Source organism: Cynara cardunculus (genome assembly GCF_001531365.2).
Source record: "Cynara cardunculus var. scolymus isolate 2C chromosome LG 15, CcrdV1, whole genome shotgun sequence".
Taxonomy (NCBI): Eukaryota; Viridiplantae; Streptophyta; class Magnoliopsida; order Asterales; family Asteraceae; genus Cynara; species Cynara cardunculus.
The window spans coordinates 9,257,799-9,282,798 of record NC_037542.1 but is presented as its reverse complement, the minus strand read 5'-3'; the positions used below and the strand labels follow the sequence as shown (position 1 = coordinate 9,282,798).

General features: G+C 34.7%; 2 protein-coding genes across 3 annotated transcripts in view; one reads left to right on the top strand and one right to left on the bottom strand.

Annotated features, from left to right (window-relative positions):
• Window positions 1-767, top strand: part of LOC112528501 — a 1,891-nt gene extending 1,124 nt beyond the window's left edge. Inside the window, exon 2 of the mRNA XM_025139531.1 lies at window positions 557-767. Coding sequence (XP_024995299.1) covers window positions 557-767 — 211 coding nt within the window. The remainder of the gene's footprint in view (window positions 1-556) is intronic.
• Window positions 768-6,241: 5,474 nt separating this feature from the next.
• Window positions 6,242-19,195, bottom strand: LOC112527697 (AT-rich interactive domain-containing protein 6-like). Of its 2 annotated transcripts, XM_025138463.1 has the most exons (12): window positions 18,282-19,195; window positions 18,141-18,180; window positions 16,784-16,836; window positions 12,779-12,824; window positions 11,102-11,194; window positions 10,718-10,840; window positions 10,472-10,517; window positions 10,296-10,371; window positions 8,816-8,882; window positions 8,643-8,693; window positions 6,560-6,652; window positions 6,242-6,479 (listed from the first exon to the last, which is right to left on the bottom strand). In XM_025138463.1, the coding sequence occupies exons 1-12, from the start codon at window positions 19,067-19,069 to the stop codon at window positions 6,375-6,377; spliced, it is 1,581 nt and encodes a 526-aa protein (XP_024994231.1). In that variant the 5' UTR covers window positions 19,070-19,195; the 3' UTR covers window positions 6,242-6,374. The 2 variants fall into 2 exon arrangements, with proteins under 2 accessions (XP_024994231.1, XP_024994233.1); XM_025138465.1 differs by lacking the exons at window positions 6,242-6,479; window positions 6,560-6,652; window positions 8,643-8,693; window positions 8,816-8,882 and adding an exon at window positions 8,892-9,527.
• Window positions 19,196-25,000: the final 5,805 nt, after the last annotated feature.

The following is a 25,000-nucleotide window of genomic DNA, read 5'->3' as shown; positions in this document are numbered from 1 at the left end:
TTCTACATCATCATTGTTTACATTAGAGTTCATGTTAATATCAAGGAGATTTAGTCACTTTCTTTAGAAATTAACAGATTTGATCCTTCTGTAGAGTAATGAAGATGGGTATTGCTTGTTTGTTCATTTACATCAAGAATCTATTGTAGGGAATGAGTTCTTGGTGTTGCTTAAATAGCTTTTGAGAACCACATTAATTCTAGGCTGAATGATAGTACGGTTTACCTTGTTACATATATGCATAAAGGCTAGGCTTTGGGGACCTTCCCCATAGGTGGCCATTTCGAGTTAGGGATTTTTCTGACTGATGCTCAGATGTGTGCATCATCGTTTCTAGCATTAAGGTTAACATCTAAGATGTGTCTGGTAGAATATGGAGACCCATATCAACTAAATTTGGACCATTTCTCCACAATATATGTTGGAACCTCCCTTCTATCCTCGATGGATCTTTTTGAAGAGTAATCACATGTTCTCAGATGAATGATATTCCATTGATCTTATTGAGTTGATTGTGTATATATGAAGGGGGTAAGTGATGTTATGGTTGTTTCAGGGGAATGCCGCTGCAACATGGTCATGACAGGAGCCAGAAATGGTGTCGAATGGTTGGAGACGACTTGGTATATGTGTACAGAGAGGGAACCATGGAGTTGCCAGCGGCATACAGTTGCTGTCAGGTAAACAAGAATGCGAAAAGCAGCAAGGATCAGAATCCGGTTTTACGCATTGTTCCATGGAAAAGCATCATAGACAGGATAATATAGTTGTTTTAGTATATAATTCACCTGATTCAGATGAATATATTTTATATATTATATATATATACATATCACCATCCCCCCCCCCCCAAAAAAAAAAAAAAAAAGAAGTTCAGATAACAAGTTTCTTCTAATCAATGTTATTATTATATGGTCTGGTGTAATCAAGACTTTTGACAGTAGGAGCTCTTGCTGTATCAGTTTGCTTTTGACAAGCATAAGAAGGCCTTCTCAATCTGTTTGTTTTAAATACATTTCTTTTCTGTTGGTGATTGTGAAACCAAAATTAACATGTGGGCAACAGGAGGGTGAGATGCATGCAGATCTGACCTCGACTCTTTGGTGGAGTCTAGGGAGGGTGAGATATGCGGATGTGATCTCTGCTCCAAAGACTAGAGTGAATGTATTGCTTCTGTGAAAGGCCCGTGGCTTTTGAAACCCAATACTCTTTGATGATTGTGATTACCATCCGTTATTGTCCAATGCTTTGGTGCATGACCCACCTCTTGGGGCGGAATCGCGGTTGGGGTGGTGGAGGGCACATCCTGGTCACGGTGGTTTTTAAGTTGATTCGAGGGTTAACAAATAGGAAACTTTTAAACCAAACCAGACATATACTTTGAAGTAGAGTGGTGAGATGATGTACGTAGATTTACTTTTATCCTGAGGTGGAGAGGTGGTTAATACAAATAAGATCATGATTGAACAATCAGTTGTTTTGTTGTTTTCGATTGATTTTGAGCTTGTATATTTTTATTTGTATAATTAATTAAAATTTTATACAACAATTCAATTTTTTATGATAAAAAAACGTTCTTTACGTCCTTAAAGTTTAAAATACTCAATATTCAGTTCGAAATAATTGATAAAACCTAAGGAATACTATCAATCTCATAAATATTTTGTATAATTGTGGAAAGAATGTTCTAGAAAAGAAAAGGTTACATTTAAAAAAAATTAATATAAGAAAATATGTTTTTTTTTACCCTTTATTTTCTATGTTTTTTTTTTTACTTTTAATGTAAATTAATTTTGCAAAACTCAGAAATTTTTAACATATTTGAATTTATTTAATGACACATTCATGAGCATAAATGTTGGGACTAGTAATACGAATAATTGTATTAATGATTAACAATCTCAGTACAAATAACTTACTTTAAATAATTATCTTTTTAAGATAACTTTTAGAATATTTATAATTTGTTATAATATCAATAACATCATAAAAATCAATTGCATTATAGAATACATTGTATTTGTAAACATACCTTTTTTGCTTAGTTGATTTGCAATTTTGCATCATCACTATATATATTTTTAATTATTGCTACATGTTTTTCATATTCATATCTCTCTCTCTCTCTCTCTCTCTCTATATATATATATATATACACACACATATATATATATATATATTAGTTTTACAATGTAAAATTTTATTATTATGTATTTTTCATTTCATAATTTGAACAAAAAGTTTCACATGTATTTTTTTAACAATAAGAAAAAAAAAATAAGGTAAAACAATACCTTAAGATTGGTTTTCACGGGTTTGTAATATTTTTATGGTTCTTTGGGTTGTTCTTGACGGAGGGTGGGATAGGTGTCTACCCACGGTCCTGAAAAATAAGGATCCATATTTTTATTATGATATAATACTACTGTAATAGTGTAAAAAAATTATTGGGTTTTAGTTTGCGAAAATAACCGGATAAAACGCAGCGGAAAAACGAAACCCGGTTACAAAAACGTTCAGAATTTTTTTTTCTAAATGAAACCCAAAGCCGGATCCATTGACAATTAAAACGAAACTACACAAACCATAGGTGTTTAAAATATTTATCTTGTGGTTGAAATTGAAACTTTGATGCAGCACTAAGAAACCAAATCAGGTTTCTTTTATCGGTTGTCCACATACAAACACGCTTGTAACTCCCACCAGGTCCAAGCCCAAAGAATCTTAATTCTATAATTGTATCGTAAGGGTTTTGAGGCTACAACTAATTATCAAAACTCAATCATCTTCCTTGGTTTAGCCCCTAAGCCTTATTTATATGGTCAGTCTTCGAGATTGACCATAACTCTTAATAAGGCTTACTCATCATCTAAAATGATTATCTATTTATCTAATAATATCTTACATAATTATCTAAAAACATTTAAGATAATTATATACATATTTATAGATTAAATCCTGTAATTATAATAATCACAAAATGGTACACATGTTTAGATTCTTTCTTTAGTGGAAGCATACGTGTTCTTTGTGTACGACCTTTTAGATTTACGTGGCTCGTTGGCAGTTTATCTGGGTGACACGTGTCGTGGGTACAACATACAACTTACAAAAATAATAAACAAGAGTGCTGATTGTTTTTATAGATAATATGAACTAAAAAAAGAATATAATAGATAATAAGTTCCTAAAATATATTAAATAACTACATTTCCGATGACAATACCTCATAAACGAAGTTGAAGATGGATGATTAGGGTAGTAGATTAACGTGGTTGGCCAAAAGTCAACGGTCTTTCAAAAACAAATGTTCTACTTTTTGAAGTAGATGTCAGGTTGATGTACATCTCATCCTTCCTAGACCCTATATCAAATAGAATTTATTGGGTTAGTTTGGTTTGGAGAAGAAAATATGAAAAGTTAAATAGTCTTTTGTTTTCTGTCATTGCTTATTATTATTTTTAGTTTAATACCAAGGACTGAAACTATTGGTTATTGCTATCTTTATTTACTTGACTATTTTTTTTTTATGTAAATAATAATTATATACGACAAATGCAACAAATAAACTCATAGACCCTCGAGGTTTGAACCTTTGACCTCCTGGAGGGCCAATTAACTATTTATGTGCTTCAACAATTTAACGAACAACGACTTTAGGTCTTAACCTTTAAGCTTATGAGCTTGTTATTGTTATTTGCTTCTATTTGTTAGCATCTACTACTGTTTATATTGGTTATTTTTATGCTTCTATTATATTTTTTATTGCTTTTGCTTCTGTTAGTTATTGTTATATGTTTATATTATTTTTTTACTTAGGTTTCGATAAATTGTTCATTCTCACACATTCCTACCAGGGACGAACCCAGAAATTTTTTCAAATGGTGGCACCATTGACTATAAGAAAAAAAATATAGGGAAAATTTTTCAAACGGTGGCACCGTTTGACTATAAGAAATAAATATACATAACCTTTTTGAAACGGTGACACCATTTGATTAAGAAAATGACACTAACAAGATTCGAACTTGGGTCTGTGATGGAATAAAAGTCTTGCAAACCAACTTTACCAAATAAAACTTGTTCTCATCGTAGTTTTAAACTATATACGGTGACACATAACAAATTAATATGGTTGCACATTTCACGAACCTAAAAGCTTTTACCCTTCAACGGAGGAATGATACGGTGGCACGTGCCACCGTATGCTCCAAACCAGGTCCGTCCCTGATTCCCACTCACTCTCATTTGCCTGATTGCCAAAAAAAAACTTGATAATCATCATTCATCTCCTACGGACTTTGTTAATTGTTTTGTTCTCGTGAAAGCATTTCTCTTATTATATCAAAATAACGCAGTGATGGTACAACTCATATATTTATTCATGATTTCGAAATCCATTGTTTTTCTTACATTCTTAACTCTTTTAAATACCTAATATTTAGTACATAAATCTTAAGTACTCTTCTATCTAGAAAAACAAGAATAAGAGATAAAGCTACGACGAAATGACATTTCTTGTATTCAGTTTTTTTTATTTTTAATAATAAAAAAACCATTTAATAAAGATTTATTTCTTATTTATTTTTTTACATGAGTTTTTATCTTATGTGGCCTTAAAATATATTAGGACACATGATTAGAAGCATTTAATGTGAATCAGTTTCTTAATTAATTAAATGATATTCTACTTTCTTTCTCTCTTTTCTTGACAAAGGTAACGCAACGATTATATTAACGATCAAGAACGTTGCAAAAGGATAATAAGTCCTCGATCAACCACTCGGGAGAGCCGGCCCTCGAGATGGGCTCGACAAAGAACTGAGATCGCCTAGCTAACTTGTGGGCAACCTCATTTCTATTTCGCCTAATGAAATTAACCTTAAAAGACAGGGTAGCATTTAAGACCATTTTACAAGCATGAATGATGTCCCAAAACTCCATGCAATCTTCCTCTTTGTGTGTTAAAGTGCTGACAACAGTTTGGGAATCGGTTTCGAAGACGAGATTCTCCTGCCCCATGTCTCGAATCCACATCAATGCCTTAAACAAGGTGATTGACTTGCATTCCTTTACATCTGGGATACCTTGCCTCTGAGCCATTCGGTAAGCAATAAATTTTCCCTTCGCCATCATGAAGCACCATCCCCGAACCCATAGCATATTCCTCCAGTGAGGTAATATTACATGGTAAGCGCTTATCTAGGTAAGTGTTTGGTAAACATCCCGGAACATGTGCAATCAATATGAATCACTTTCTTGAAATAAATCACACATTGAATGTTTATATTCAGAACATACGATAGAAAAACCGTTTTTACCCATAAAATATATTTAATATATATTAGAACACATTTTACAAATAATTAAATGTCATTTTGATAAATAAAACAAAGTTGGGCGATTTAAATAATCACGTGATTTAAAAAAAAATGCAGTGATAGATGTTGCAAACCAAACAATTGGATGATGATTTCTACATTTGACTCCTTCAAATGTAATCAACTAATTCATTAATCACTATCAGATTGAGATTTTGACTTGTCTTGAATTCTAATTATATCAAACTTTAAATTCATATAAAATTAATTGGGAGTTTTTTATTTTACCTGGTAAAAAATATAACAAGGACCAAAAATCTTACCTTGTAAAAGGTATAACAAAGACCGAAAGTATTAACTGGTAAGTGCTGGAAAAAAAAAAGTAAGCACTTACTGGGTTAAAGACTCTTACCAACAATCCATCTTGACAGCCAAAAGAAAAGTAAATAGTATGCAAGTAACTAACTCTGTTTAGATACATAACCCCTATATAGTTAATAGTACGTAAGTAGCTAAGGGGTCGTTTACCAAACACTTATCCGGTAAACACTTACCAGTAAAATTCAATATTATTATTTACTTACTGGATAAGATTTTAGTCAATAAAAACGGTTTTCTATGCGACAATTTACCCGGTAAGAGCTGACTGTGGTAAGAGTCATTGCCCTCATTACCAGGTAAGACTCTCAGTCCTTGCCTCGTTCTTACAGGGTAAGATTTTTGGTCCTTACTATATTCATACGGTAAGGTAATATAACTTGGTAAACGCTTACCCAAATAAGCATTTGGTAAACGGCCCCTGTTTATGTGTAGGATTAGAACCAATGAAGTAGGAATTAGGATTTCTTTGTATTGTTGAACTTGGTTTCTCTACCAAGTGTGCATTAGATAGGGTAAGCATGTTTAGACAGAAAGTATGAAAGATAGCTCTACATAATAATAATAATAATTATTATAATAATATTTCATTTTTTGTTGAGAACAGTAGACACATCAACTGCACAACTATCCTTCTACAACTACTACTAAAACTATATCTGAAATCAACAAAAGCTACAGCTCTGACTGCTCAAATGGCACTCTCACAAACAATTGACCGTGCAGGGTTACCACCGCCGACGTTTGATGAGGATCGATTCTAGATGGCAAGCTCACAACCTGCACCACCATAAATCACACCATAATGCATCAAACACTCGTTCGAATATCAAATCAAATTTGTTAAGCAGTAGGCAAACCTTTTTAAAAGGAGAAACACCCCAAGGATTGTCGAGCTGCTCTGGTTGACCAGATATAACCAACCGACCAGCTGGATCAGACTGTACCCGCACCTGCTTCCATCCCCAAAAAAGATGTACATATATGTTTCAGAAAAACCAAAGGGTTGTGCAAAATTTGTTTCATCGCTCTCGACTACCGAGTTTTGAACAAGGGCGAGTTTTGAACAAGGGGGTCTATTAATGAGCAAAAAGAAGACTCAAACAAGCAGCAAGTATTTTCACCCCTTAGTTTACACATGCTGCTACATGCTTAATAATAAAGAATAGGAAATTAAAAAGCAAGAATTTGAAGGTATTTGGAAAATACACCAGTGGCATACATAAGCTATATAAACCAGCAGTTAATTTCTCACAATGATGATCTTTGAAGCCTCAGATAGGACAAACCATGAAAACAGAAGATTGTAAACTATCATATTAAATATAAGTGGTTATAGAATTTAAAACCGAAAATCAGATAAACCCATCTTGGACAAAAACTGTAATGATTTTCTAATCCAAATAATCTTGAAGTTTGTAAACCCTCATATTGTATCTACAGGATTGACAAAATCAAAATTAATGTAACAAAACAACTTCACTACTAGCTTATTTAGGTTTACAGTAACTGATATATAGTAAACCTAGACAAAGTGTTTGATGGTGTGCTAGATGCTTTCCTAATTCTTCATTACTATATTGCACAAGTATGGTGAGTGTTAAGTCTGTGTATTTTTGTTTCTTTGTAGATCATATGATGGACATAGAAGATGATTTACCATGGCATATGCTTTTAGCCAAGATATTGTGTTGATTGATTAAAATGGGCAATAAGTAAGAGGCATCCAGAAACGCCTCAGAATCCATAGGATTTTAGCTTAAGAAAAAATAAAAAATAGTGCACGTCGGTTGCTAAGAAAAAGAAAAAGATATGCATATTCTGCTATTGAGGATACAGGGATTAGTAAGGATGTTAGACGTGATAAGCACAGGGCAGATAAAATCTCGACGTGCTCTAGAGTTCTATGTCTTGTGAGATACATATACGATGTAACCCCTGGATAAGGATATAGTTTACTCTTGTCTCGAATTAGAGGGACTCTATTTGTAATGCGTATAAATACTTGGGGATTCTCCTGTACTGAATTACATATTGAAAATTACCTTACGTATTTTTCATCTTGAAAATCTGTGATACACCTTTAGAATAAGATCATATTAAAGATAAGAGTCAAGTATATCCTTATCCAGAGGTTACAATATATCCGTATCTCCACATTATATCATTTGGAAGTCTCATTGAAGTTAAAAGTAAAATACTTATATTGGTGAGAGGATACGACTTATGAGGCATGGGACTTAATGTTAGGCCACCAAAAGACAACATTTACACAAGATGTGTGGCAGAAATGAGAACTTGAAGGTAGATTTATGCCCATGCATTGATGAATAAGACTATAAAATGATAACATACGAGAGAGGTCAGGTTGCACAGATTGAGGAGAAACTGAGATAACACCAAGTAAGATGCCTTGGTTATCTTCAATGTAGAACCTTGAAGGCATCGTTAAAAGAGGAGACTTCTCACCACAAGTGGTTGTCTAGAGAGGTATCAGTGTGCTAAATTTGACATTAGGTAACTAGTGACAAGAAATATGAGGGAGTGGAATTACCAAAAGAGTCTGCCTTAAATAGGAAGCTATGCACTATTTGTATCCCGAGGGGTTCACATCAATAATTTCTACTGTCCTACAGTTTTTAGCTTATCCAACTAATCTGGAATGGAAGGTTTCTTGTTGATACTCCATTTTTGCAATAATCAACATAAATTTGTTGTCAAAAAAAATCATCAGCATTCTAGATTTATATCCCACTTTGAATTATGTGTATAGATCAGTTATTGGATTCAAATTTCAATTCAAATTACTATCAAATCTTAGTAGATAGTTCAAACTCCATCTACACCCACCAGTTATAAGCCTAAAAAAAGCCATCAAGAAAGCACGCATGCTTGCCTATTACACAAAAAAAATTATGGTGAACAGGGAGTAATTCCAAATACCTCTTCACGCAAAAGCCCCGGAACCAAAGCATACACCTCAAAGCAATCCTTCTGTATAGTGAATTTTCGAACCAGTTAAAATGCATCAAAAGACTATGATAAAGCTCCTCAATGTCAATTACAGTTCATCAATCAAAGATGGATCAAACAATTAAGTGAACATATTAACTTACAGTTCTCTGCACATTGATCTTCACCCAATCAGCAGGGGGGCCAATATCCACAACCATGGAATCCAATCTGAGATATTCATTACAGCAGCAAGTGTAAGTTAATGCAAGAGAATTTTGTCATTTGAGATAGTAATGTGTTGATAATATTAGTCTTTTCTTTATCAAGATTATTAGTCTATTTTTTATTTTCCAAGTTTACTTGCTTTCTCAGTCTAGTCCCCTTCTCTACATATATGGTGTAGTTTATTGATCTTCCTTGAGCAGTAATATCTTCTGTTTTTTTATGACATGGTATCAGAGCCGGATCAGCCAACTCTATGCTGCCATCTGTCACATTCCACCTGCCCTGTTTGTGTTGATTATTTCACATGCTGTTGCAATGTTTTGTCTACCCATGTCATGCTGACACCTAAAGACCCTGTTCCATCCTTTGTCAAGATCACCAGATCATCCTTAAATGTGGTTATCTTACAGAACCCCAGAATCTGATTTCATAATATTTTATGCCTTTTCGCAGGTTTTCAAAGTTGTTACAAACTTCCCAAACTACAACCCAGTTTCTCATACCAGTTGTGGCCTTGTTGAAAATTTTTCAAATGACCATCACAACTTCATTCTTACCTTAATCAAACCAATCACGACTTAATATAACTTTGCCTGAGCTTTCAGGCCCCTTGGCATCCTTCACAGGAAACCACAAGTCTTGCCAAACCTGCTGTTAAGAGGCTGGAGTTATTGTGTCTATTATGAGGATTCTAAGATCTGATAATCACTATTGTAAACCTAGGTGTCAGTGTGCAAGATATGAAAGTTCAGGGTTGTCAGGTAGCTTCTTAAAGTTCAGGGTTGTCTCGTCATTACCTGAAGGTAACGAGGGTTTGACGGAGATGGGTTTGAATGTTTGATGCATTCATCTTCTCCTTCTCTCCCTAAATCCCTCCTCCCCCACTTCACCATCCCCATGGAAATGCTTCCTTTCGAAGGAGATGGGTTTGAATGTTTTGGGTTTTTTTTAAATGCATGGTGTGCTTCCAAATTTGGCAGTGTTGCAAGGGTATGTAATAAGGTGAATGCTGACAGCCACTACAACCACCATCACTGTGCAAAAATCAAGGTGGATGTTACCAACGGTGAAAGGTAAGGTGGGGTGGGTGGGTGGGGGGAAGATGTGGAAGAGGGAGGGATGAGTGGACACGTGGCACCACCTGATTGGTACTTAAACTGTTCTTCGTTTAACAAAAAAAATTTATCAGAGTAAGGTCAAGGGACCTAATGTAACAAAACTGAAACCACAGTGATGATATTTGTAACCATTTACTTTGAGGGACCCCATCCATGATTTTCATATAACCACAAGACGAAATTTGTAATTTACTCTTGCATATTTTAATATGTATGTTTTATTTCAAGTGTCGAGTACATTGTACCAGGAAACAAGATGCACAATTACAAAGCCAAGAGATAAACAAGATATCTCAACTGTGGTTTTGACGCTTTCATGCGTGCAACTTTGACAGCACGTTCAACTGATGATGGTTTTTTACGCTTCAGCAAACCTAATAAGTTAACACAAAAGCCAAAGAAAATGGTCAGGAGAAGAAAAAAAAACTACAGGCATTCAAAGATGTTTATGCTACAACTTGATGCGAGTTATACCAATATTTTGCTTGTCACGCTTTAACGTTGTACTTGACGTCTTATCCTACAAATCAAAGGTGATTATGTCAATTCAAACATTATAAGAGCTACACACATATTTCAAGATCTATAAACATTAACATAGAAAATTGACTCCACAACGTAACCACTTGGCATGCCACATCTTGCGGAGTACAGAATAAAATTGGAAACAAAAAGTTGAGTATGACTTAGACATGATGGATCAAGAATATAACAATATACCTTAATGATGGGATCCCCAACCTCACCATTACCAAGAAGACGCTGAGAATGCCAACCCTGCATAGCTCGAGCAGCCGCATCTCGCCTGGCCCTTCCTGATCCGGGAGTTTGATTTAAATTGGCCTGCAAACAAGAATTTATTCAGTTAAGGACCATACAAAAAGTTCAATGAAGCACTCATTCTGGAGGGAAAGTAACTTCCTCTGATGAAAAAAATTACACGTCAAATTAGTGAACTAATGAAATTGAAGTTAGATGTGTTAAGCTGATAGTCTAGTGAGGAAAGCAGAAATAAAGCATCTCAATAGGAACACCAAAATTTCAAGCACTGGTATATAAAGAACAATTAAACATACAATATTTTCTAATAATTAAATGAGATACCTGTTTTCCACCAGAAGCAGGTTCTGCAGAAGAAGCATCGGTGAATGGCAGCTCCCCAATGCTCATCTTATACTTCTCATATTCAAGCAATGCCTGCAAATTTTTGTGTCAGCAACTTAATAATGAAAGAAAAGCAACTTGATAGAGTGATTGCTAATTGTTTATTCCTAACCATTCAACCAAAAAATAACTAACTTATACAAACCCAAGGCTGTGGAGTGCATTCGCACAGGAAGTCTCCAAACAAAAAGAACACCCTTTGTGAAGCCATAATAACAGTGCCAAATATTTACAAACTATCAAAAGGCAGATAACAAAAGAATAATCACATTCCAACCAGCCAATGCTGTCTTTATCCAGACTGGATCATCGCTAAGCCAGTGGGTTAACTAATAGGAAAATGGCTAGAATTACAGTTTTAAAAATGAAACTACACGAGCTTTAAAGTAGTGTTCCTTAAACATGTTACAATATATAGCTTGCTTCTATGATCACATTAATGATTTGACCAATATATTGTAAAAGCCAAAGCATTGTATCTATTCAATTTAGAATCCTCCCATTGCTACAAATTTGGACATCTTTCAAGCTTAATGAATTATCTTTCATTCTTGAGCTAAACCCTTCTTAACAACCCAAGTAGCACAGATTGCATCAAGCTCATGAGAATAGTCTATCTTCCCATTGTCATCCCAATCAATTCAAAGAATATGCCATGCAACCATCCAATGATGAAATTTAGTTTTCTCCATCTATCAAATCTTGTCATAAGAGCAAGTCCAACCCACAGTAACACTCTAAAACACAAAACTGTGGGCTCATACACACTAAAACACAACCCCTCCAACCACACACTAAAACTCTCTCCTCGAAAACCCTCCTCTCACACCCTTTTGCCAGAGATGAATAATTACACGCCAAATATCACGGTCTACCTCCCAAAATCCATTTTGCTAGCCAAGATGCAGGGCGGGTGGAGGAAACCGGTCAGCAAAAGTGAAGTTTTACCGGCCGGTTGGAGATGCTTTAAAACTAACAAAAATGTTGTCTGTAAGTGAGTATTGATGCAAGATGGATTTCTAAAAACAAGTTAAAAAGGAAAAGAAGTAGGGATTCAAGAATCATTGCACAGATCCTACAATATGTTAGACTTCATACCTAAGATGTTGGCATGTCACAGCAAACAAAATATAATTGAAAGCAACCTCAAAACTAAATAGAAACTAAATGATCTGGCTAGTTCAGTGAAATCATAACAATTTGATATTCAATAAAAAATTCCATCAAATGGCTATAGGCTTATTATGTTCCAAGAATCTGAGGACTTAAATTTCATGTTGTATAAAATCTGTATCTTAACTTTACACTGATAAATATCAGTACCTTACAAACTTGTGAAGAAATTATAGCTAACACAGGTTCGACCTACACCACCACAGTAAATATTTATACTTTCAACTTCTTAGTAATGCATTCAAACACAGTCAACTGAGAGAAGGTTTTAAATAAGAAGCAATAACACAAGTTTGATTGTGTTGAAAACTACCTATCTTAGGATAATGAGCCTAAAAGATAACTTCAGTAAGAAATTGCTATGCAAAGTCAAAAAAGAAACAGTAAACTTTCACCAATATAATGTAAATGTAAGAAAAAGAGATGGTGTAATTAAACAAGAACCTTCTCATAAAAACACCGGAATGTCCACGAGACAGTAGTACAAGTCCTGTCACAAATGAATCATAAACGTTAGACTGTGAAACTGATATTCATATAAAAACTTAAAAAAGTAATCAGACATACAAGTAAACATGATAAGAGAGGGGGAAAGGTCATCCAAAGTTCAGATTGTTCTTTCTTACAACAACTTTTTTTTGTTTTTCTACAAGATGCCGGGAATTCCTTGTCAAGTGATGCCACTGAAAGCAAAAGAATGAAATGCAACATGTTGTAATGGATATGCTTCTTAACCATATCCTTCAGAAGCAAAACAAAACAAGGGGGGATTTTGTTAAATTGAAAGCCTTCTCCAGAATGTGTTTTGACTTTTTTCTAAATGTAGAATCATTTCTTGTTACAGGTACTATTAGAGAAGTATGATTACACTATCTCCACTTGAGGGAAGTTAAAAATTTCGGATGATGACACTTATATGGAAGAGAGAGAGCAAGCCAAACGCATTTTTAGGTGACCAAACTATAATGTTCCTCGATTGATCCCCAAAATTAACCACCAAAAAATATATTAGTACATGACTAATTTAACAGAAGAATTGTAATGTGATGGCTCCATTAAATTCCATTATAATAATTAAACAACAACAAAAAGCCTTTCATGCCAAACTAGTTGGGGTAGGCTAAAATGAAATAGAACACATTATAAAAGGTGCAACACGGCATAAAGAGATAAATCCCCTAGAGTTCCAGGACAGAAATAGTGTCCTTCCATGCAATCTAATCTAGCCAACTCCTCCTTTACACCACTCATCCAAATCTCTCTTCACTACTTCCTTCCATGTCAATCTTTGAAGATTTCTACCTCTCCTTCAGACGACTTCTTTGAACAATTCTACTTCTAAATAGAGCATTCAAAGGTCTAAATGAAGATGACCAAACGTCAAATGGTGTTACCTCCACTTCTCCTCAAACCCAAACTTCTCTCATCTATCATCCTCGGCATTAGCATCTCTGCCAGACACTTCGTTTACATATATATTGGTGGCCTCACATTTTTCCCAAAAAACATAACAAGTCACACCACCATACCATGGAACTTCCCTTGCAATTTCAATGAAATATGCCAATGAATGAAGCTTGCACCATTTAAACAACCTTGCTCCTGTACAATGACTAGCATCCTCGTAATACCTCCACGGCTCCACCTTATTGTAAACTAATCCCATATAACAAATTCAAATGTGGCAGATAAATAAAGGCACATATCTGCACAGACCAATCAATAGTTCAAGTCACACACTCCTATAATCCATTTTCTCAACTACTTATTCATCGATGCTTACTAACATTATGTTCCCTGTCAACACCGTTAAAATTGCACTTTATATCCATCAGTTTGTTTGACTTAACCTAGGACCTTTAAATTCTAAAATGTTCATCCAAACCTCCATCTTTGCATTAACATAACGTCTAATCTCAGCAAGCAATACTATATCAATGGTCAAGAACATTTTAACATGCTATATCATTTGTATGCCTATTGTGAACTTATGCATGCTAAAGAAAAAAATATGTGAAAAAGCATCTGTGTCACTATCACATACTTTCATACTTATTAGCATGTAGTCGTACTAGTTTTAATGATGTTAGCATGCATTGTACAGATTTTCTTCTTCTCAAGAGCACACCAACTAACTATAATATCACCCTATCATATGCCTAGAAATGCATAGTTGTTATGCTCACATGATTCACCATGGTGGCCATTCGACAAATCATTTTTGACAACAACTAACTAGATTAACAACCATAAAAGGATATCAAATGCTATCTGTTTACAGCATTTACCTCCTACATTCTTCTTTCTGTGGGACCCATTGTAATTCTCGTAACATTAAGTAAATAGGACCTAGAATCACATCATCATTTCTTCTCACCTCATATAAGATAATCTGACACTGCAAATGTTTCGAAACGTTAATGACCTTAAACATAGGACTTACAACTTTTGTTCAACAGAAATTCTGTTGTCTAGATACTAATAGTTAGATTCCACTTAAATAAACAGGGAAAAAGAGCAAACATTTAGCATCTTCAATCCCTCCTGTTTAATTCCAATTCTTTTGTGATATTTTGGTCACTCAATTTTGATTTGACTACTTACTTCCTTTTTACTCTTTCCCACCCATACTCTTCTATCGCCCCCTTCTCCATGAAAGAAAACGATTAATTGAGAAGAAGAAAAAAATAGCATACCTCTCACTTGTATAAAAGACCTTATGGTAAATCCATTTCTTCCTTGTCTTATCTTTCCATGTTGTCTCTCACTGATATGATGATACAAAGATTCTTGAAATCTTAGAAAATGTGGATACGGGATGCAGGCATGCAGCAATTATATAGAGATCATATAAATAAATACTTCATATAATATATTTGTCTTTTCTATGGATGCTTTTAGTAATCCAATTTGTAAGGTTTCTTTTAGTAGTTTGCTTTTTTAACCTTTCTCTACTTTTAAGCTACCTAGGTTTGAGAAATTAGACCACAGGGGTGGAAACTGAAACTTCACTTTCATAACCGTCATTGTTTCTGGCTTCTAAATTACTATTCAAAAAATTTTGTTCTTTTTATCTATCATGCACTAGCATACATCACGGAGACATGTATACATAATTACATATAAACATTTATCACACATGGCCCATGCATATAAAACAAGAAATAGAAATGATTTGCAGGAGAAAACAAATGGATTATTAAAGGATATGGCCTCTAGAAGTATGTCACTTCTCCTTTTCTCTCAATAAACTATCGTTCTAGCGCTATTTATGGTACGGCTTCATTTTTCTTTGCACTCAAAACAAGCAATACGAAGCCAACTATGTAGGGACGTATTGAGCAAACCTCAAAAGCACATATGCCTCTCCAAAGCGACATTTTACCCAGTCCTGGTAACACTTTCAAACAACAGTCTCTTTTCTTATACCATTGCCATTAACTTCCATTGCTAACCCCGGGAATTTGACAACAACCACCACATTACCAACAGACCAATGACACCACCATCTCTATTCATGAAAACTACTTCATTCAAATTGAGAACATATAAAGTTCTAACTCCCTTTTAAGAAGGGGTTTGGCTTGGAGATGTCAGAAGCTTTGTAACTTACCCCATTATTAGATTTGCACAACTTTTGGACCTAGGACAGAAAGGATATGTTTGCAATTCTCCGGAATGGTGACTAATCATGAGCATGGAGGATTGAAAAATGGTACAGTTTACTTTTAGACTAGTATAGTGTCATCAAAGGCCTAGTATAGTGAGGTGGGAGAAAGTACCCAAATGTGGATTGACTAGATCAATCTCGAGTAAAATTATCAAGGCACAAATACCCTCCATCTTGTAGATTTATGCCTTACTCCAACATCTGTAGAAGAGGGGTCTAACATCTCAAACTACATTGAGATTGAGAAACCTATTTTTGTTGCAAAAAAATAACACTTTGATATGAAAAGAAAATTTTGTACTGTTATACATCTATGGTAATGCCGGTGAACCAAAACATGACTTGGGCAAAAGAGTTCTCTCAAAATTGATAAGCATCAATGCAATATTTAAAATGACATGATGCAAGAGAAGTTGGTATTAATGGGTGTTAGTTGTTAAGAAATAAAGAACAACATGATGGGTCGCTAAATGAAAAACCGGTGGCAATTACTCAAATGTAGTCGGTAACAAAAGAGAGAAAATAAAATGAAAACGAATTAAATGATAGTGAAGGTGCATCAAAGTAACAGATCTTGAGGACCATAATAATGAAAATTGTTGCAAGCCACATTAGCGTCAAAGACCAAGCAACTTAAGTAACATGCAAGTTTGGCATGTATTTGCTTCTTAAAACTCTAACTAGATTATGCCAAAGTCATACAAAATAAGGTTTTTTGGTGAAATCTTTTGTCATATAAGGTGAATAAACAGACCAACCAAAGGCATTTTGATACTTACTTCGGGGGTTTAAATGATTCTCCCACTTGTCGCCACAGCTTGCAAGAGGTCACCTACAAGTGAGAACATATAAATGTCTTGAACTCTTCATATCATGCTATAATAAAATCAGATCTATCTTCTTACTCTAAGCAACACTACAAATCGCTTTAAAATCACAGATACTCATAAGTGTGGTAAGATGCAAAATGGGCACATCTAAAGTTAATTCGTAATGAAAAAATTAGAAGCGTATAAATGAATGAGCATGGAAGTAGAAGAAGTATATAATTAAATAATCATGGAAGCATGGAAGTGGTTTATTATGGTTCACTACATTAGGTCATTCTCTTCAACTAAACTCCTAGGTTTATTAAATGAATGCTACTTAAAAGATAGCTTCTATAGTTTGCAGTGTCATAGTTGAGAGCTTTCAAAACAAAAACAAAAACAAAAAAGTTGGTCTCTCTAGTCCCTATCATAGCCATGCCTAATGCTCTAGCAAGAACAGGGTCACAAACAAGTAAGACAGAAAGATACATCATGAACAAAAGCCACCACCATATGTTTGTAGTATTGATCCAATCTACAGACAGACAATACAATAATGAAAAGTTGATATAATATAATCATTGACGAATATATGAAATATTATGCAACTAACATTAGCATGTTGTACTTACTGACATACGTTTTACATGTTTGTTTAACTAGGTCAGTTCACCACCCTTTGCATGTGCAAAACCTTCATTCCAAAGTATAAGCTTAAGTAAACAAAGTACTTCGTTAATCATTATGAACATATGTCTTGCAGCAGATCACTAATGGCCACCCTTGTAGGGGAGCCAACATCTAAATACACGATGAAGATGAAAAAACAACTATCAGCCAAAAATATTAATCTCTACAATTTTCTAACATGTTTAGGAAAGAAATAAAGAACATTCCCTAGGTGCTAATGTGGATGACAAAATAAAAATACGCAGAGTGAAGATTGCCTCAATAGATATGCTGTCTAAGCTTTTGCACACTGGGGGATTAAAGCACAACCATTCACCCAAAAACTAATTTTCTGCAATTTTTAGAGCATGTTTAGGGCAAAGCAATAAAGGGGATTCCCTAGGTGCTAATGTGGATGAGGAACATCTGAAGAGAGAGTACAGAGGCAAAGACAGCATCTGCACTTAAAATCTACCCAAACATGAAAACCCCCTAGAAATATGTTCTCAGAGAATTAACAGAAAAAATGTACACATGTCAGTACCAATGAATAATCAGGAATGCATTTTGCAAAAGAAGGGAACATGTAATAAACACGTATCACTTAAGACAGATAACAGGAACACACTAGACAAGAGATTTGTAAGACCAAGAGTACCTGTTCGTAGCCACCAAGCCTGATCACTGATCTCCATAACCTGATGTGAACATATGTTAAGAAAAAATCTATAAACCTACTAATAAATCGATAATAGCTTTGTCAAAAATAGGTCAGGCAAGATGGAAAGGAGGATCTCACTTGAGGCAATTTAATGGCTCTCCATAAAACCTTGGAGGCTTGAACTCTAAGCACCTCTCTTTGTGGAAAATTTCTAGCTCCTTCATGAATGCCGCTTGGTCCTCCTCAGTCCCAGATTCATCTTCTACGGCTGAATTAGGCTCCAAGAGGAACGATTTCTGGTTTTGAAGGGTCTTAAGTCCAATCCCCTCCTCATGTCCGGCATCCAACTCCGCTTGTGGCCGCTCCATCCTTGTGAAGTTGTTTAATTCCGTCTCGTCATCATCCTCCATCGCCTCCTCTTCCCTAGTTTCCCCTTCCGGGCGGAGCAACTCCGACTCTATCTTAGTAACTGATAGTCCCTCGGGCTTTAGCTTTTCCTCTTCCATGTCTGGTGACAACTCCACCTCTGTCTTGGTGACCAATAATCTCTCGGGATTCCCTTGATGCTCCTCGTCCTCTGCTTCATCATCTTTGCTCCCACCATTACCACTACCACTGCCTGTCGGGGATGGAGATGGAGACGGAAAACGGTATTCTCCGCCATTGTCCAGTTGGTCCTGTTTCTCAACTAGTACTTCTGTGTCTAGAGACGTTACATTCTCACCTGGGCCTACTACAACCGAGTGCAACTGATTAGCTACACCGTCAATTCCACTAGTCTTATCATCATCCTCCACATTTTTCGCATCATCTGGGCTTTCGACAGCGACATCACCTAAGCCTTTTTCATCGGACCTGTTGTCGCCGGCTGATTTCAAACCGTTATCATTAGGTTGGTCTTGCTCTTGGTCTTCTTCCAGCACCATTACGTCTTCTCTTCAGTAGCAATCAGCGAGGTTTGGCTGGGAATTTGCTATGCTGAATTTGGGTATCGTTCTTCCCTCTTGCTAACCCTAGAAATTTTTCCAAAGATTTCTATCGTCTATCTCCCTCCCAAAATCAAGTTTCATAGCTGGGGTCCTGGGATTTGAGCGAACTTCCACCCAAATATGTTTGTTTGATAAAAATGGTCCCTTGACATTTATTAATCTACAGTTTTAGTCCTTTAAGAAAAAGCATTTGTTTTAATATTCCTAGTTTGACCTACATAGAACATAACGGGATAGAAAACACAAAAATTTGTTATCTCACGTCTGCCGTACAATTGGATTAAAACATGACCTGACCTGAGTATTATCTCACCCATATAGGTGGAATAAAATGTTGGGAGATATATTACTAAATTATGTATGTCAAATTAAAACCTTATGCTACATTTGGTACATGGAACAGAATAAGACAAAACTCATTGTTCCATGTTTGACGCGACATAAACAAGACAAGAATTCATTGTCCCACATTTTGTACGACAAGGGATAGGGACAAAAAAAAAACTTTTTCTTGTTACACCAAAATATATGGGACAATAATAAGACATAAATTAAAATATTACTAATTAACTCTCGTTTGGTATATAACATTAACATGGTATTTGTTTTAGTGGTCATCGTCGCTAGATCCGGCCACGGCCACCACCAGTAGTCACTGTCGGCCACCACCACCTCCACAACCACCATTGACCACCGACCACCATCATTTATCACCACCTTCATAACCACCATCGTCCATCGCCACTACCATTGTTGGTCATCTCCAACTTCTCTTCTACTACAACAACCTCCTCCACCACCTCCACAACCATCTTCAGCCATCGAGCACCACCGTCCATTGGCACCACTACTACCACTGTTGGCCACCTCCACCTTCTCATTTACTACCACCTCTTTCATACCTCCACAACTATCGTTGGCCATCGATGAACACCGTTTATCGCCACCACCGTGGGCCACCTCACCTCCAACATAACCACTATCATTTCCCACCACCACCACCGGCTACCACTACCACTATCTACCATACTCACATCCTCCACAACGACTACCGTCCATCTCCACCACCACTAGCATCGTTGGCCACCATCACTTCCACCATAACCACCACCATTGCTCACCATCGCATAGGCCACAACTGCTTCCTCCACCACTGTCGACCACCACCACCACCACTACCCACCACCTTCATGTCCTTCATAACCACCATCGGCATGTCCTCCGTAACCACCAATTACCTATGTTTCTACCTCCACATACCATTGTTGTAACAATTTTCACCGTACCATCACCAACTGATAAGAATCTTCCAAACCGAATAAAACATAATTTCTCCTTTGTATGAATCGGGTTTTCACAAAATATCATCAATTATATAAAAAAATAAACTTATTCAAATTTGGTACTATTTTATATTTATGTATATGAAAAATGTGTCAAAATGTTAAAATAACTTTTGGGGCAACTTCTCTAGTTATGTCATGTCCAATTTTAGTCGTACCAAACACTAGACATACACTTGTTTTGTACAGTCCTACCCTCTTGTCTTGTTTAGTCATGTCTACGGACCAAACGCTATCTTAGAATTTTCCATAATTTTTGGCTGCCTATCTCAATCTTGTTTGTTTAGTTATGTCCAGTCCGGTTGGTGTATCATACACATGCTAATAGTGATTGGTATACAAAGGGGGCTAATATGACTGGACTGGATAATAGGCCCAACATTGAGGAAAAAAGATTAGTTAGAAAAACATAGATTGACTGAAATGATTCTCGTTTAAATAAAGTGAACAAGAAAATCCTTAACGATATTAGATAGTGGTGAAATCCATTAAAGATTATAAACATGGAAGACAAATATGTGATGAAAGAATTATAGGAGACTCATTTGTGACTACGTAAGGCATGACTTGAAATTAAGTTGTTGAGAACAACGAGGCTTGGATGTCCAAGATGATTATGCCAAATTGTGGAGGTAATAACAGTGAAAGCGGAGGGAGGTTGAGCTCGAAATGCTGAAGTGGGTAGAGGTCACCATTACTGTTGCATCACATGATATTGGTTCCCGTGCAGAAAATCCACACACGTCAAATTCAATTGATATGTTGTTATCTTTTGTAAATTGGCTAACCAATGTGAGAACTTTCATGAGGTTAGGAACAACAAAAAACATTTGAAGAGACAACGTTGGAAACGGTTTAGAAAAAGTAGAGTGACTTGTAGTCGTAACTGGTAAAACGTTTGTTATTCCCAACAATAATATGATGCGAGGGACTTTTATTAAAAACATGGGGAATTGTACCGGAACTAGATGTCAGATGCGATGTTTAGAGCTATTCATGGGAAGGATGACCTGCTAGACCCGTCATATTAGGCCCACTAGAAAAACGGACTTGGATTATCATTCTCAAGGAGATGGACCGACTTATTAAAATTAATGGACGGACATGGGCAATGGAAAAAAAAATATTTAAACAAGCCCGCCAGACACGTTAATATTTTTATAATGATTAACTTTTATAATTAAAATTTACAAATAAAATTGAAAATTCTTAATACTTATCAATTTCTACTTAATCATGACTCATGATGATAATAACATTCTTTAAAAATCTAAAACTTGAAAATATAACTAACTTAATTGATCAATTCCTTATTATCTCATTTAGTCATTTTTTATTGATGTATCATGTTTAGGAAACAATTTTTTTTCTTTCTAAAGTAAGTATATAGATATGTATTTACATCAAATTTTAAGTTGGAAAAATTGTTATGTATTTGAATTTTTTTACATAACTTGTGATTTAATATAAGTTTTGTTTTCACAGAAATATAACAAGATTTTTAAGCCCGTTAACCTATGGGCAAGTCGGTCTGTTTGTACTTTGTACTTTTGTAGGACGGGTATGTGTAAGTTTTCAAACCCGTAACAATGGGCTTGGTTTTACCATATTAGGCCCGTTGGGAAAAAAATAGGTTAAACCCCGCCCATGTCCAGCCTAAGCCCGCAAATGATCAACTATAGCGATGTTGTGTTGGTGTTCCAATACCAGTTTTCATGTGGTTGATTAAGAGTCATCGTTTGAAATGCGGAGTCAATATCTGTAGGAGCCCGTGGAATGGCCCAAGTATTCTAACATTGGGTCCATGTTATTATGCACAATTGCACATAGGTAGGGCTGTAAACGAACCGAACGTTCAGTGAACCGTTCGGCGGGAAGTTCATTTATGTTCGTTTATTTAATAAATGAACGAACATGAACAAATTTTTTTGTTCGTTTAGTTAAACGAACGAACATGAACAAGAGTATCATTCGTTCATTTATGTTCGTGAACGTTCATTCATTTACCGTTCGTTTATATTCGTTCGTTTATATTTGTTCGTTTATGTTTGTTTATATATTAAATTTAATATATAATCTTTTATTTATTTACTTTGAATTCAAATAATATTTATTTATGCTCGTTTAACCCGTTCGTTTATGTTCGTTTAGCCCGTTCGCTTATGTTCGTTCGTTTAGCATGTTAACGAACTAACATAAACGAACACGAACACACCTGATTTCTAAACAAACGAACACAAACACAAAGATTTTCGTTCGTTTGCCGTCCGTGTTCGTTCGTTTGTTCGTTTAAGTTAAACGAACGAACATGAACAAACCTCCGTTCGTGTTCGTTCAGTTCGTTTACAGCCTTACACATAGGTGCCAAGAGGGGACGTATTTCCGGCCATCGGGTAGGGGCGAGGAGGTGATTGCCATGAGGGTTGGTATCACTGCCGATGATGTGAAATATGATGCCATGGGTACCACGTCTACCATGGCGCCTCAATAACCACAACCCATACCATGACCTTTTCCGAGTTACCCTGATCAACTGTAATTCCCATCAGACGAAGGGGGAGCAGAATCACGTTGATCCGAATTGTTGGACGATGGTGTTCGAGTTACCATGGTTGTCGGTGTTAGGAACACAGCCGCTCTCGCAGCTTGTTAAGCCTTAACACATTTCCTCCATAGTAAGCATACTTCGGGCATGATAAACCAAGGCAAGGGATCAGTTTGTATATTTGGTTTATAGGATTTAGAATGAAATTGAATTCCATTACATATAAATAATTTGTAAAAATAAATAATAAATAATTATAAAAATAATTAAATTACTTTTTTATTAGTTAACTATTAGAAAACAAATGTTTTAACACATTTAAAAAAAAATTATCATATACAAATTCTACGAAATCTCGTAAAATCCCGACCACCCTCGTGAGATATCAAAATCGTTGTTAATGATTTCAATGAAATTCCGCAATTTCAAATCTATGTTAGTGATTTCAATGAAATCCCGGAATTTCAAATATGAGAAATCCTTCTCAAATGTAATTCAATTCAAAATCCCTCCAAATTCAACCCAATTTTACGAACCAAACGAAAACTTTAATATCATAAATGTGTTTATGATAATCTATACTATATTATAAAACATTTGATAAAAACTCTTAAAAATCATTTATTATGCATGAAGTAATGTCACTACTGTGTATTAATGCACATTACTTCAAATTTAATATTACAAATAAATTATGCGTAAGTACAACTTATTAAAGCTTAATGTTTGAATTCGTATAACTAACTGCAGATAAACATAATCAAATACAAAATAAACATCTCATTTTAAAATATAATTAGGATAATCATTGAGTTCTAACATAATCATTATCTTTATAAAATTTTATTGTTAAGCCAAAAATAAATTACTTCACAAAATCGTAAAAAAATATTATCTTTCTCAAAACCACAAAAATCGTATTACATCAACAGAGATAAAAAAAAAAAACTAAAATAAAGGTATATCTCACTGCATTGTACGAATACCCTTTTAGTTTTTAATAAAATAATATCAATAAAACGACTTTTACATACATGTCCCATATCTCAATTTTCCTCCACACTTTGAAGAGTAGTATATATGATCAAATAATTACATAAACGTCATTGAATAAATTGTATTTTATGGTTCTATTTATCTAAAAGGAATTATGATTTAAAATTTGACAAGATAAGTATCATGTTTTTCAGTTACATTCTATTTCCATTATTAGTAATCAACAATAATTTTCAAACTTATCTACAAGATTATCTTGTCTCCAGATTTAATTCTCATACATTTTGTTTTCATATATGGATATATTTATATATTTGAGATTATTTATTTGAAATAATTTATATTTTTTAATAAAAATTCTTATCAACTTATATAAGTTAGAATAATTTAATTTTTTTAAAAACTCCTTAGTACCGGTCTAACACCGGTATAAACAGTTTATCTAAACACTCAAAAGTGTTTATTATCAATGTCCATACCAGAATAAGTCAATAAGTCATTTTTATAAGCAATTCCAAACATCCTTTAGAAACGAAAACCTTGAATAAATGAAAATTTAAAAAGTCCTAATTTTGAGATTAATTTATTTTTAAACCGAACTTTTTTTTTATTTTTTAATAAAAAATATTAAATATGATTAAAACTTTAATTTAGTATTTATATTGATATATTTTTTCATTCTTTTTTTCATGGTTTACAATTAAGAATTTTTAAGTCTACTCGGTATAGCATAAACCTCTTTATCTATACTATATTATAAAACATTTGATAAAAACTCTTAAAAATAATTTTTTATGCGTAAAGTACTGTTTATTAATGCATATTACTTAAAACTCAAGATTGCAAGTAGATTGTGCGTAAATACAACTTATCAAAGCTCCATATTTGAATTCGTGTAACTAATTGGCAGATAAATATAATCAAATACAAGATAAACATCTCATTTTAAATATAAAAAATCTAAAATATAATTAGAATAATTAT